This window comes from Uloborus diversus, chromosome 9, assembly GCF_026930045.1.
Source record: "Uloborus diversus isolate 005 chromosome 9, Udiv.v.3.1, whole genome shotgun sequence".
Classification (NCBI taxonomy): Eukaryota; Metazoa; Arthropoda; class Arachnida; order Araneae; family Uloboridae; genus Uloborus; species Uloborus diversus.
Genome location: NC_072739.1, coordinates 3,888,054 through 3,904,192, shown reverse-complemented (window position 1 = coordinate 3,904,192; position 16,139 = coordinate 3,888,054). Strand labels below are relative to the sequence as shown.

General features: G+C 36.3%; 1 protein-coding gene across 1 annotated transcript in view; it reads left to right on the top strand.

Moving 5' to 3' along the window:
• Window positions 1-16,139, top strand: part of LOC129229239 (sulfate transporter-like) — a 107,782-nt gene that overhangs the window by 37,268 nt on the left and 54,375 nt on the right. Inside the window, exons 3-6 of the mRNA XM_054863504.1 lie at window positions 2,760-2,928; window positions 4,797-4,907; window positions 11,304-11,524; window positions 13,583-13,747. Of these exons, the coding sequence (XP_054719479.1) occupies window positions 2,760-2,928; window positions 4,797-4,907; window positions 11,304-11,524; window positions 13,583-13,747 (666 nt within the window). The remainder of the gene's footprint in view (window positions 1-2,759; window positions 2,929-4,796; window positions 4,908-11,303; window positions 11,525-13,582; window positions 13,748-16,139) is intronic.

Genomic DNA, 16,139 nt, shown 5'->3' with positions numbered 1-16,139 from the left:
ATAGTCAGGAACACCCCTTCACTCCCCTGTGCCATTATCTGTTTGCTTATCCGGAATTCCGCTTCTGACAGATTTGGGCAGCCGGCACTTTATTATAATAATAACTAGCAGTAGTAGTAGAAAATTAAAAGATCATTCGGTTCGCCTGTATATTTACAAATAATGGATGATGAATTTCTCGTCAATTTCCTATATTAATTTGATTGCCCATATTGCGGTTCCTCGTTATAATAATTTGGTAATTTACTCGTCCGTGTTATGATAATTTGCTCGGTAAAATGTTCTTAAAATTGGAATAAAAAAAGAAAAAAATCGAATTTTCGAAAAATCGCTTCGCGGTGCCCACTCCTATAACACGAACTAATTCTGTGCCAAATTTCTTGAAAATCGGCCGAGCGATCTAGGCACTATGCTTGTAACAGACATTCAGAGATACAGACAGACAGAATTTCAGCTTTATTATTAGTAAAGATAAAAATGTGCAACTACAAAGTGGACTAAATGGGGCATGGGGACAACTATATCTTTTTCTGCAAACGAATCCTTCAGTTTCGCGATGGAAAGAACTGCATGGGATATCCACAATACGAGTGTAGCACAACACAGGAATAGTTCTCTTTGTGTTGAAGCTGTGCCGACGGATACATAGCATTTTCAGACTCTCAGGGTTACCAGATTTTTAGGATTACAGGGAACCCAAAATAAACCAAGAAAAGTAGCTAGGCACAGTTTTTAGTTTTAGCTACATTTAAGTTTTAAACGTTAGTTTGTAATATAATCCCGAGTATTGTTTACCAATTGCAGGAAAAAAGGCGACTTTCATCATATTTTGCCAAAATTTCAAATCGACAAAAAAGTAGCCAGGTTACTTAAAGGAAATTTTAAGTCTCTAGTCATGGTAAAAAGTAGCCTAATGGATTATTTTTCTGCTGTCTTTGCAGATTTTTTTTTTAACTTTTATCAATAATTTATATGCTAGAGACTTGAAGACGGAAATGGTTGCCCTGCCCTGATGGAACTCTGACAAGTTGTATACGTTGAAAACTTGGGAAAGCTTTAGAACTTAGCTAATCCAAGATAAAAACGCTCTCTGGATCTTTCCAGGTTATTTGGCGTTCAGTTATAAAAGTGAAATGCAAGAGTTCTGAAATATCTGATGAGATTAAATAAGATTGAGATTTAAGTATCTTTCGTTTGACTAACACATTGCGACAGTCTGGGCTAGCAGCCTGTGAATTGAAAGTACTAGAATTGCATTTTGCCTTTGTGTAAACCTAAACACTTTGTACATTGCTGATGGCAGAGCTGCTGAGTTAAAAGAAAATGACCAACTCCAACTTCGGGGATTATAGAGCCTTTGACTCAGACTCCGACTTTATCCCAAAATGAGTGCGATTCTGACTCCACGTCATGTTAGATTGTGGACTCGAAGGGAAGACGTCTGACTCTGACTTTTAGCGTTCTAAAGTCTTTGATTCAAGACTTCGACCACGACTTTTTTTGCACTAAAATCAGTCCAATTCCGGCTCCGCAGCCCAGGTTAACGGACTTCGTACCGTAAAATGAGGAAACATTGCTCCTCTAGGGATAACATTCCTTCAAAAAGTTTTTGCTGATTTTCGAGGACTTCAGTGACGAAGTGGTTGTCAATGCAGAATTTCGTTCGATTCGAGACCGAAAATCAGTAAAAAAAATACTTTTACTCCTTTTGGATCAATGTTGTCTCTACAAGAGCAATGTTCAACCGTTTTACGGTACTTTAAAATGTCTAGCATATTGTGACTGGCAATGAATCATCTAGCACCTTTAGTGAATCTAAAATGTCACTTAACCATGTTGTCAACAGAATTAATACTGTAGTTGAGGCAAACTTAAACTGACAGCGTTGTGGAGGCTACGCAGATCCTAATCACACCATTAAAGCGCTGCCAGGTTAGGTGTTGCCCCAACTATAGATTCACCGTCTTTCATCTTCAATTGGCACAAAGAAAGAGAAAGAATTTCTAACAAAAGAATAAGCAATTGTTTCTTCTAATGTTGTAAGATTCCGAGCTGTTGTGCCGTGGTCTGAGTGTTGTTACTCCAAACGCATCTGCGGCGGCCATCTTCAGTGTTAGCGTGGTCGAAGCTTCCAGGGAAGCGACTTCCTAGCAACTGATGCGGATATCGAAGTGTTGTCACTATTTATGTGGGAAGAGCAAGCTCTCCCTTCGTTCTGGGCCAGGATTGGCTGACGAACGTTCGTCCCTGTTTTTGAGCTCTCTTTATTCTGATTGAGGATTGGTTTCTTAATGAATTTAATGTCATTAAATTCAAAGAACCCAAAATACTTCTAAGGACTTCCCACTATTACGCCAGATTAAACAGAGAAGCAATCGAAATTTTCAAACATCCCAACAATTTTAACAAAAAGGAAGGAGTTAAGATCAACAAACTCTGGCATGCTACACTTAGACCGATTATCCCGAGAGATACTTCTAGCCAACCAGAAACAAGGACGAACGTTCGTCAGCCAATCCTGACCCAGAACTAGCTCTTCCTACATAAATAGTGACAAGACTTCAAAATCTGCATCAGTTGCTAGGATATCGCTTCCCTGGAAGCTTCGACTACGCTAACACTGAAGATGGCCGCCGCAGATGCGGCCGAAACGTTTGAAGTAACAGCACTCAGACAATGGCACATCAGCCGGGAATCTTACAACATTATTGGTACCGGTCGTGAAAGCCTGCATTCTTAAATTTTTGCTTTTCTTTCAGGTTACGAATGTTTTTAGGAATCATTTTTCCGTGTCTTGTTCCTGTGTGGGCAATTTCATGACACGAGCTTTTCCCGTCCTTGGATGGCTTCCCAAGTACAGCATCAAGAACAACCTTTTGCTCGATGTCCTGACCGGGTTCACACTCCTCATTTTACACGTGCCACAAGGTGAGTAGCGCTGCTTACGTAATAGTATTGTACACGTCATACCTATTGAAACAAAACGGCTTTCATGAATATGAAATCACGGGACGTGGAAGCGTCCCGGCCGCCAAGGAAACCAAACGTCAGCAGTCAACAAAAGCAAATCTACTGCCAAAAAAAGACGGAAGAAAATAAATGCGACTAAGAACAGTTTACGCGACAGAACAACTTGAGGTTTTCTGGGTTTTACCCCCTCCGTATCTCAGCTCCATGAAGACCCCCGGAGTTGATTTTTGGTGTACTTAATTTCTAGTGGCCCCTGACGACGTAAACCAAAATACAATGCCCTGGACCATCAGGGGGAGGAGGAATTTTAAGTTAGAAAATCGCTGTTAAAAAATATTTTTTCGCGTTCTTTGACAGGGCTACAGCCCAGACGAAAAGAGAAATCAAGCTGAAGTTTCGCACTCCCCCCCCCCCCCCCCAAAAAAAAAAAGATTTCTCTGAGAGTCCTGGATCAGGGTTTACTTGACTTTTGGTCAGCATCAAAAGACAGATAAGTCTTCATGACTCTATTCAATCGATTAAACCAAGTACAGTGTTTGGTATTAGAGCTCTGTAGTAAACTGGTATTGCTATAAGGAAGATTTCCGAAATGGTGATAGAAACGCTAAAAATGATGCTAACACTGTACATTGAACATAGAGCTTCATTGCTTTGTAAAAGTACCATAAAAAGTAAATTTGGCATGAAAGTTATAAATGTATAATATACAAAATAAATTTATAATATACAAGCTGTGTATTACCCGGCTTTGCCCGGTCTACGTTGAAAATAAAAATTTGTTCAATTGACGTATATTAAACAATCAGGCTTAAATAAAAGAAAAAAAAACATCATGCAAAATTTCCTTCCTAACAATGACGACAGATATTAAAATACTTTTAAGATATTAAAATGAGAAAGATGGATTTAAAAGGCGTAACCATGAAAACACGAAATAAAATAAGTTTAAGGAATTAAAATGCGAAAGATGGAAAGAAACAATGGATTCAAAAAGCGTAACCGTGGAAACGCGAAAATAAAATTTCTAACACCTTAAATGAATGTGAGACTTTTCGAACTTGATTTAAAACGGCTTGTAACTTTTTTTCCTTTTTGAGATAAAAGCTTCGTTTTTCTACTGTAAGTCGAGTTAGATCTAGTGTAAAAAAAGGCGCTCTTTCCAATGGTGTCAAAAAGAAAACTGTGGGACAAATCCTTCACTTTTTATTCATAGATTTAATGAAGAAAGTAGTACCTAAATTTCAGCTAAGACTAAATAATATAGTTAAAAACACCGAATAACTCCCGCCGTAGTTGAAACAAATTGCATAGAACGCGGAAAATTCTACACTTTCCAACGGTACATAATATTAACATGTGCAAGTAATTTTTCACCCCAATATTAGGGGCAATATTATGTGAAAACTGGGCCTAAATTGGAATTAAAAAAAGAAATATTCATCTATTTTATTCGAACTGGTCTGCAAACCTTTCCTCTGCTAAAAGAAAGATGCTGCGAAAATTTCAGCGAAATAGGCCAGGTAATTCTTGAGTTTTGCGCGTTCAAACAAGCAGACGCTTTTTATACTATGACATAATTTTATACTATGTAGAGATTTATGTTTCACTTTTTGATTATACAGTCGAACCCGCTTATTAGAATATCGGTTAAAAGAATATCCCGAACCAATGAAATGTGTTATTTTGATCCCGGTTAATAGAGTATCCCGCTTATTAAAATATTTTTATTGGTAAAACGTCTATTATCCATTAAGCGCGTTCGACTGTGTGCTGAACTTTTGAAAATTGCATGATTTTGTCAACTTTTACGTCTGATGTATTTACAGGCATGGCTTACGCACAACTAGCATCTGTGGCGCCGGTGTATGGACTCTACACGTCATTTTATCCAGTATTAGTATATTTTCTACTTGGTACATCTCGGCATGTATCAATAGGTAAGTCATCGTTTCTTTTGCAATGGGGTGGTTTCCTTCAGTCAAAAGTACTACTTTTAGTCATTGAAATGGATAAAATGAGCAAAAAAAAAAAAAAAAAACATGGACCCAGAAAATACTTTCATTTTCCCAACAGTTTTTTTAAATTAATTTTTTAAATGTCCGATTTTGAAAACAAGGCGTGGTCTTGATGACGTCACAAATGATGCACTTTGACGCATCTTTCTACTACGTTTCCACGTTATGATAATCAAGCAGCGAATTAAAATTGCACTCTACGCTTGCTATCAACCCTATCGTTGCCAATACACGTGAGTAAAGATGCGAATTTAATATTTAGCTCTGTGAATGGCAACATTGAATGACATTTCATCATGTGTGATGTCACACGACAGAAGTGTAAACAATAAAAGCGCACCGATTTAAGTATTTTTTTTTTTTTAAATATTAAACTGAAATAAATTATTTAAAAAATGGTCAGATCCTGTGTTTTTTAGCTTGCTCTTTCAGAAAAAAAAAGACTTTTAAAATTTTGGAAACGACCCCATTCAATTTATCAACTTAATAAAATTAGCTGCAATGATTAAATTTAACCCATAAACAGTAACACTACCCTCGGCAGCGTCTTTTTATTTATTTATTTTTTTTTTCATGTTTCACATTTTTGTAACGAATGTAATAAGGGTTGCCCAAATGAAAAGTGGACAGGTTGAATAAAAATAATAATTTTAATGTAAATCAAAATAAATCGCCATGGGCATTAAAACACAGGTCCTAGCGTTGCGGCAGCAGGTCGATGTCTTTGCTGTACAAAGATCAGGGCTGGTTCCCCAGGAAGTCCTGCACGGCTTCCTTCACTTCATCGTCGGAATGGAAACGTTTCCCCTGTAATGTTCTCTTAAGTGGCTCAAAGATGTGGAAGTCACAGGGTGACAAGTCTGGACTATAGAAGGAGTGCTCCAAAACTTCTCCACGGAATCTGGGAAGTTTTGCATTCCCCAATTCCGTTCTCGGCAGATCCGATGTCGTTTGTCGCCCTTCTCGAAAACTTTTACACCACTTGTTAACAGCCGTACGACGTAAACAGTTGTTGCCATACACTACTACCATTCGTCGCTAGATGTCCGCAATAAGGGCAGTTCACAGTACGGCCGTCCGTTTTTTGACGTGAAGGACTGCCAACGAAAGCAGGGTAGCATTCACATGCGATCACCTTACACCAATCACGTGGCTGAACTCACCTATCAGAGAGAAGAGCGCGCTGCTTGGCGGAAACCAATGAAATGTAGTTCTACTTTTGACGGCCGTAACATATCAAGGTTCTTTTGATCGAAACCGGTCAAAGGCTTGGTGTCATGGCAACCAGCAACGAAAACCTGTTTCGGGTGGGAAAACTCGGTGCAGACGTGATGGACGACCGCTGTGTGAACATCCCCTAAGGGGCTGTTCACACTTCCGAACCCGTACTACCGCGCGTGGTTCCGATCTGGACGCATCCATGGATAGCACGTGTTTCCTTTTGTACAATTTCCTCTACTGCAGACAAGTTTCACCGCTGAACGGCATCTGAGATGCATCTGATCTGATCTGATATGCAGCAGGGGAGGGAGGCTCGCTTCCTTTTTCCTGTGTCTTTGGAGAGTCAGGGGCATGGGGTGGGGAGGGTGGAGGGATCGTTGGTGCTCCGGGGGTGGTCCGGAGAGGAGAAATGAGCGCTTTTGATCGGGGGGTGGCGGAAGGGGTGGTTGCCGCGGTGAGGCGGAAGAGAGATGCAGGGACTTCGTTCGTGTACACCAGCTCGTTTGTAGATTTCACCAAGGAGGGTTTTTATTTTCTTTTATTCATTTTTTGGGGGAAGTAATTGCTTTTTTTTTTTTTTTCCTTCAGGTTTTGACGATTTTGCAATTTTTATTAGATTTTTGTGATTTTTCATTTTTTATTTGAGTTTTCTGATTTTTCATTTTTTATTTTGTTTTTGCAATAGAATAAACAATAAAATCAGGCATAGAGAGCCAAATGACATGGGCGAGGTCGTGCAATGGCGATGGAGAAGCCAACAGGCTGTAGGGAGGGGGGAAGGTTAAGGGGTAGGGTAGATATGCTGGGGGTTGGGGAGGGGGTGACGGTCAGTGGAGAGGGTATCGTAGTTGATGAGAGAGGTACGAAAGGGGAATTTGTACTTTGTATTGGTGATATGGAAGTTGGTTTGAGATTGAACAGCAGGATTAGAATGAGAGTGGAGGGAATTATAAAATTTGCGGGCAGTGCGGATAACGTAGTGGGAGATGGAGGTCGTTATGAATATCTACGTTTCTTTCGTACCATCTGGCGCCAAACATGTTGCGGAGGGTGCGGGATTGGAGGACTTGAAGTTTTTGTAGAGAGTACTTGGCCGTATGTCCCCAAATGCTGGAAGCATAAAGGAGGGTGGGGCGGATGATTTGGTTGTACAAGAGCAGTTTGTTTTTGAGGGTCAATTTGCTATGCCTATTAAGGAGGGGGGATAGGGCGATGAGCTTGTGGTTTGGTTTGTTGCAAACTTCGCGGACATGGGGTCCAAAGCGAAGGCCGTAGTCAAGCAGTACTCCTAAGTATTTCACATTATTGGTGTAATTAATTGGGCGGTTGTGGATAGAAATTTTGGGGGGGGGGGGGGGGCGCTTTTTTCTAATGCTTTTACGAAAATATACGATTTGGGTTTTTGAGGGGTTAATATCAATTCGCCAGTCATTGTACCATTTTTGGATAGTTTTGATACATTTTTGTGCGTAGAAGGCGCAATAAGCTCTGCTGGGGTGGGAGGCGATGATGGCAGTGTCATCCGCAAACATGGAGGTGAGGCAGTGGGGGTGGGTAGGGAAGTCAGCAGTATAAATGTTGAAGAGGTAGGGGCTGAGGACGGAACCTTGGGGCAAGCCGGCCCGGGCGTGGTAATTATCTGAGGTGGCATCGTTCACTCTGACCTGGAAGGTGCGGTTTGCGAGGAAGGAGCGGATTATGTGGATGATATAGGGGGGGAAGTTGTAGTTAAGGAGTTCTGAGATGCATGCCTCATACCACCCTTTATATACTTGTGCAGTGGCGCTGTAATCCACTGTTATGATAATTCATATTCCAACTTTATAAAATTTACAGCATTCAGATGTTTTTAAACATCTCTAATTTCAATACAATAGCATCCTGAAAACCTGGCACCAGCCATAGAAACAAGAAATGAAATCTAGGTATTATAATGGCGCCTAGTATATGTTTCTAATCATCAAAACAAACAACCTCAGCCATTTTTAATGAATCAACTATATGACCCAAATAGAAAGCTCACTGTCAATAACTTCTCCTGTATACTACACACTACCAATAGTAGTGATGGGCATAATCAAGAACTTTTGATAATCGATGTGATTGATAATTGAGACCTTTCCAAATCGAGAACTCGAGCAATTGATAAGAAACCTTTTAAAATCGATAACTCGAGTGATTGATACGAGAGCTTTTGGAATCGAGAAGTCAAGATGTGTCAATCGAGAACTTGAGCTGTGATAATTGAGTTCTCAAGGGATCTTGAATAATGGAGTGATTTGATTATGAGAACTATATTATGCCCATCACTAACCACTAGCATATTTCTAACATGCAACAGAAAAAAATGGGTTTTTAAAAACAAAATTCCTAGCATTTGAAAGTTACTTCTACAAATTTACTCCTTCAATCACTGGTCCCTAATCAGAGTCAGGAAAGAAAAGCTTTATTGAAATCCAAAATGGAGTCAAATTCGCCACCTAAGAGTTTGAAAACTAGGCATTGAATCAAAAATTTTCAGCCGCAAAATGTGACTGATGACTGCTTATTTTTAACACTGTGGTACTTGGTAAGCCAACAAAAAAAAAAAAAAAAGAAAAGAAAGGAAAACTGGACCACATTCCAGCAAGATGAAAAAACTTGGGACGCCCCGTTAAACTTTTGGATAGGTGAAATTCTTAATTTGCCAAAAAGGAATTTCAAACTTTGCTGACTTATAACATACGGTTATACACACATGCATACATTAATAATAAAAATCCTTATTCAGCGTCAGGCAATCAATAATGGAAATAATGTCGTTATATTAGCCAAATCACCAAACATATGCTGAAAAAACGCATAACTTCCCATCAGGGCTCCCCTACTTGCATGAAAAACTTTTAATGCCTACCCAATAACCCAGCATTTTAGAGCTACACCACTTCTTGGTCCCGCACAGTTTTCTGGATTCGGCTGCAATATCATTAAAGTGCAACAATCAGAAAATCAAACAAAATCATGATTAATACGGAGAGGTTTAATTAGAAGTATGAAATAAATACATTAGTTATTATAGGTAAAGTATATAAAACAAAAAAGATCTAACATATTTGATAACGTAACTACAGGAAGAAACCAATAAAAGTACACATCGGACTAGTGTAAATGATGATACGTAGGATATCAGACATAATATGAATGGCAAGACGAAGGGTTTTTCGGTTTTTATCACAACACAACAAAATTTTCAATTTTTACAAATCAGAAGAATAGATACAATTTAAAGAAAAGATTCAGACTCTTTGATATTTGAATACACATTGAGAGAAAACTCGAATTTGTGGAAATTGAGTTTGCTTTATCTTTTTAATGCAAACCTAATTTTGAGCAATGTATGCATTTGAACAATTTAATTAAAATGATATACTTTTTTTTTTGGAGAAATTTGAGCATAATACAAATCATTAAATTGGACATTCGGATACGTTGACACTTATAAAATTAAACTCAATTTTAAGTTTTAGCATCCCATTTTTCATCACAGTTATAAGAGTTTAAATATAATTTACTAGCAAAGTAACACAACAAAGCAACACAAGCATAGAAAACAAAGTACCTAGCCTAGTTGTACATAGATTTTTAACATTTAACAAATAGCAACGAATGAAAGATTGAAGAAATGCAGACCAACCGTACACGCACAGAATCAAAGTTTGTTAGGGTTAAACTTGTAGTTCTGACTCCTCATATCACTAACCTTTCATTACAAACTTCCGTTGAAAAAACAAATTAACATCTGTGGAAATCAAGAAATGAATATCACCTTCACTATCAATTTAATCTTGCGTAAAGAAAAAAAAGTCAGCAGACTTGAATCTCCGCATCGTCACAAGCGATCCTTGAAAAAAATCAACAAAGTTTTGATAGAAATAGAAGAAGTTAGAGTTTTCTCAGTTCACACAACTCGATTTTTTTTAAAAAGTACGAATTGGGGACAAAAAAAGAAATCACTTTTCTTCTATAAAATTTCAAAATAAAAATAATTTCGCCGCAGAATTCAGAATACAAACAAATCCGGTCAGATCTAAAAGTCAAATATCTTGAAGTCATCCTGGAAGTAGACATTCGTGGATATTTATAATGCAACGTACGGGATATTGAGTAGTTATCTATAAGATATCCTAATATCTATATCTAAAACATGTTACTGCCTAGATCTCTGGAATACATGCACAAATCCATATCCATGATTTGGATGATACCTGGATATCCTTAGGATGTCCAAATATCTATGTCCATGATTTGGAGATACCATGATATCCTTAGGATGTCCACATATCTATATCAATGATTTAGACATTTTTGGACATTGTTCAGATGTCTAAGAAATCTAAAAGACGTGTGGACATGTTATAGACCTGTTTAGATGTCTTTGAGATATTTGTGGTTGTCTGGGTATCACGATATCCGATATTTATTTTGAAAATATCATAATATTTACGATAATAATTTTTTCAACTATGGGTATTTTCAATATAAAAATTATATTAATCATAGTAATATTGTTCATATTATTATTGAAAATAACTAAAAAGGTATGTATTACATTTTTATGATGTATTAATATATCATTAATTTAATAAAGTTATGTAATATTCCTTTTTTATTTTACATTCACATAAAATTTTTAGTAATATTACAATTTAAATTCATATTAAAAGTGCTTAGTTAAATATTAAACGTTGGTCTGAAAAAAAAAACTTACTGACTAATGCATATTTTTATGTCTGAATAGCCAACAGAAGAGAAATGAGTAAAACAGCTGATGCTAAATTAACTCCATTAAAATTTATAAAAAAGTTTTTAAAAAAATGAAAGTAACCTTAATTTTAAGTCTACATATTGTAATAACAATATAAGAAAATAAAGAGCAATTTGAGGATGCATTTACTATTTTGAAGACTTTAGTTTGTGCTGAGTGAAAATATCGGATATACATCAAAATATCTGATATATATCAAAATATCGGATATTTTCGATATTTTTGAAAAGATTGTGATATTTTTCGAGCCCTGTCACTAACTCATAACTATCTTTCTTCGTCCTTGCATCCAGGTACTTTTGCCATTTCTAGTCTTCTGGCTGGAACAGCAGTGGATGAAATTTACAGGATGGAGCATGTCAACTACAAGATCGCAATGGATCACATGCACGCCGCTGCGAACGCAACAGCCCATAATTCTACGACGCCGCTCTATCCCACGGACGCACCTCCCCTGATCCATGACAAGATCCACATTGCCATGGTTATCACATTTCTTGTCGGTATCCTGCAGGTCAGGTATTTATTCAGAGTCGCTTTTCTTTTGCCCTAGTTCAATTTCTCTTCATTTCCGTAATTTAATTTTCTTACGGCCGTGTACACATAGAGATGCAAACAGTAATAATAATAGCAATAATATTAATAATAATATTATTATTTAATAACAGACATAATATAAATAATAATAATTAATACTAATGATATTATAAATATTAATAATAATAATGTAAATAATGATTATATAAATATTAAAAAAAATAATGATAATATGAATAATAATAATCTGAATTATAATATAAATAATAATAATATAAAAATGAGTATTATTAGTTTCGTAAAATAAATTAAACAAGAATCAGGATTTTATTAGATTCAATAATAATAATATTAAAATTAATAAATAATGTAATAATAATATCAGGATTTATTACATTTAATATTAATAATGACATAAATAAATAAAATAATAATAATATCAAGATTTTATTGGTATTTTAACAATCTTAAGGATTACTGAATAAAACTTACTTAGCTGGTGTGTCCGTCCAGACATTTCGTTCGATCTATAGATCTTTTATACACAGAGATCTGACATAGGCGGTTATATTGTGCCCTAAGTGTTTACTCCCCGTGCATTTCTGTTCTAGCAATTTCTTCATCAGAGCTTCGAGGGCCTATATGTTCCACAGAAGAGCTTGAAAGTCATACAGCTCTACAATAAGAATTGTGCCTAGTAAAGGATCCGTGTTTCCGCCTGATTTCAATACACAATTATAATCAGTCTTTTGTTGTACTGTTTCTTAACAGGATCCAATATCAAACCGGAATTTTTATTTCCAGAAACTTCTCTTGTATATAACAATCGGTATATTGACGGAGATAAAGTAATCAAATCTTTAAGATTGCTCGGTACAATTAGCTTAGATGGTGTGTCCTGACGTATTACTAGATTCATCTAGTTTTAAAGAAAACTTTAACCCTTCTTTTAGACCTTTTGTTGTATTTTTACTTCCTTTTACAAAAAAGGAAGTATTGTATTCGCGAAAAAATTTTCACTCAAAAATCGCCCTTAATTTCCATTTTGCTCACCCCCAAATGAATGTTGAGTTTTTTTTTCGATTCGACCACATGCGGAAAAGTGCCTAAGAATGTATAGACACGCGAAATATCCATTTTGACCATCACCGAGGTAATTACAACGACTTTTCTCGTGACGTCTGTATGTATGTGCGTATGTATCTCGCATAACTCAAAAATGGTATGTCCTAGAAAGTTGAAATTTGGTACATAGACTCGTAGTGGGGTCTAGTTGTGCACCTCCCCTTTTGGTTGCTTTCGGATGTTCCTAAGGGGGTCTTTTGCACCTTTTTGGGGGGAAATCATTGTTAATTTCGATGTAAACTCAAGTGGCGTTATAATTTGTCGGACACTTGGCGATATATCGCCAGTCTTTTGGTCGCCAAGTTTTGTCGCCAACTTGGCGACAAATTTGGCGGAGTTTTTTTTTTTTTTTTTGGTTTCAATTTGGCCATTGTTGGTGATATTTAGAGAATAAATATTGAATCACATTAAAATAGCGAATAATGGGGAAATGACATTAAAATGGAGTAAAAGGAAGTCATGTGATGCACACATCAGCTCGTTTATTTTTATTTTGAAAAAATTATTTTAAAATAATTTTTTATTTTTTACTTTTCTCAAAAACATTAATTTCAAAATTTTTCCCTGTTGATCCAGAACACCATTGACCACAACATTCTACGAAATAGAGAGCTTCCACTTTTTTGTTTAACAGGTTTTAGAGGTATTTGAAAAAGGGAGGATTTTTCAGGAACTCTATATATATAACGGTAGATTTGAAAATTCAGAAATTTTATTCAGTAGCAAGTAGCCAGGAGACACTTTCAATTCAGTTATGTATCCACATTTTCATTTTTAGTAGCCAGGATTTTTTTTTTTTTTTGTGAAAACAATAAGGCGTTACCCAAACGAATCTTTTGTCACTTCGTTCTTTTGTTGTGCCGTTCTCTAAAAGGATCGTTCTTTTTGTTTCCGAAATTATCTCTTGTAGACAGCGATGGGTCTCTGCCGAATGGGGTACTTGACATCCTTCATGTCAGACGAGATGATCAGCGCCTTCATCACCGGAACAGTGATTCACATCCTAACCAGTCAGCTCAAACCTCTCACCGGAGCCAACATCACCAAGTACTCTGGACCATTCAATGTCATTCTCGTGAGTACCCGCTTTCTTTTATTTTTTGCACGATTGAAATACGGTGGGATCCGCTTAATTGGACCACCAGTTAATCGGATCAGCCGATTATTCGGAATCGACAAATCTTAATTCGGAAAGAACAAATCTTAAAGAGTCAAAACAAATCCCATTACACAAGTTAACATTACCCTTTACACACCCATGTACACCCAGTGCACATTACCCATTACTAATATTATTCGCTTATTGGGATCAAAAATCTGTTTAATTCAGCCAAAGAACATGAGAAAAAATTTGAAAAAATTCAAAATCGCCCACTTGAAGCGAGTTTCAAGTGGGTCAGCGAACTTAATAGTTAGTGCAATAAAAATAATAATAATTATGGTTCCTTTTAACCTTTCAATTTAACAGAGGAATATTTACAGGAAAAAATAGTCGACAAAACTCCCATTGCATGGCGGTACTGTTCCAGTAAAGATCAAAATTTCAGTGAAATTTCAAATTTCTTCAGTTCAGTTGCCACGTTCAAGACTGTACATTTTTAGAAAAAAAAATAGCTGTAAAAAAATACATTTTATGGGAATTTTAAATAACCGTTTAGCACTTTTTAGAACTTATTTTTCACTCTCACACTTTTAGTTACTTCTGGTTATTGAATTGAATCGAATCGCTACTAACTGGAAGGAATAACTAAAACCGTATCGATTTGAAACTCGTTGTTGAACGAGTGTAGAAAGATAATTAACTTTATTTTAACTTATTTTGTAATGGAAAAATTTTGTAAACAGCAATTTTTCTTTTTTGTATACTCACCACACATATAGGGCTCACAATAATAATAAGGGAATTTAAATGTGTTCTGTATTATAGAATGTTCGGTCAGGACTTGTTCGCTTAATCGGACCAGCCGGTTATTAGGACCAAAATGCTCCTGTCTCAATGTGGTCCTATTAACCGGAATCGAAAGTATTTCAGAAAAATCATTTTTTAATTGATAAAAACAAAATTTGGGCCGTTTGGATAGTATTTGTATAAAATTTGTGAGTACTTTCAAGATGGGTACTACAAACTATTACTATTTAATCTATCTTTAGCGATGTGAAAAGACGGTGTTCCAGAAATTAGAAAGAGGAAAATAACTGGGACTATAAAAAATGTAGAGTTTGAAGTATTAAACAAATGTAATAATTTCAGAAAAGAGAAGGAGGGATGTGTGTCTTAAAGACACACCATAGAAGTAAAAGTTTTTTTTAGCATTCTGGATTGAGGCACTGAGAAGCAAGAGATGAATGTGCCAAAATTAAAAATTTGGAGATAATTAGTGCAAATGGTCGGAGAACCTCCCCTCTTTAGGCCGTTTGGATATTATTTGTATACATTTGTGAGACTTTTCAAGATGGGTACTACAAACTATTACTATTTAATCTATCTTTAGCAATGTGAAAAGAGGGTGTTCCAGAAATTAGAAAGAGTAAAATAACTAGGACTGTAAAAAATGTAGAGTTTGAAGCATTAAACAAATGAAATAATGGGAGAAAAAGAGGAGGGGGGATGTGTGTAGATGTGTGTGTACCATAGAAGTAAAAGTTTTTTTACATTCTGGATTGAGGCACTGAGGAGCAAGGGCTAAATGTGTCAAAATTAAAAATTTGGAGATAATCAGTGCAAATGGTAAGAGAACCTCCCCTCTTTAGGCCGTTTGGATATTATTTGTATACATTTGTAAGACCTTTCAAGATGGGTACTACAAACTATTACTATTTAATCAATCTTTAGCGATGTGAAAAGAGGGTGTTCCAGAAATTAGAAAGAGTAAAATAACTAGGACTGTAAAAAATGTAGAGTTTGAAGCATTAAACAAATGAAATAATGGGAGAAAAAGAGGAGGGGGGATGTGTGTAAATGTGTGTGTACCATAGAAGTAAAAGTTTTTTTTACATTCTGGATTGAGGCACTGAGAAGTAAGGGCTGAATGTGTCAAAATTAAAAATTTGGAGATAATTAGTGCAAATGGTAAGAGAACCTCCCCTCTTTAGGCCGTTTGGATATTATTTGTATACATTTGTGAGACCTTTCAAGATGGGTACTACAAACTATTACTATTTAATCAATCTTTAGCGATGTGAAAAGAGGGTGTTCCAGAAATTAGAAAGAGTAAAATAACTAGGACTGTAAAAAATGTAGAGTTTGAAGCATTAAACAAATGAAATAATGGGAGAAAAAGAGGAGGGGGGATGTGTGTAGATGTGTGTGTACCATAGAAGTAAAAGTTTTTTTACATTCTGGATTGAGGCACTGAGGAGCAAGGGCTGAATGTGTCAAAATTAAAAATTTGGAGATAATCAGTGCAAATGGTAAGAGAACCTCTCCTCTTTTTACGGCAAAAGATGGTAATAGTAACCCTGGTAAG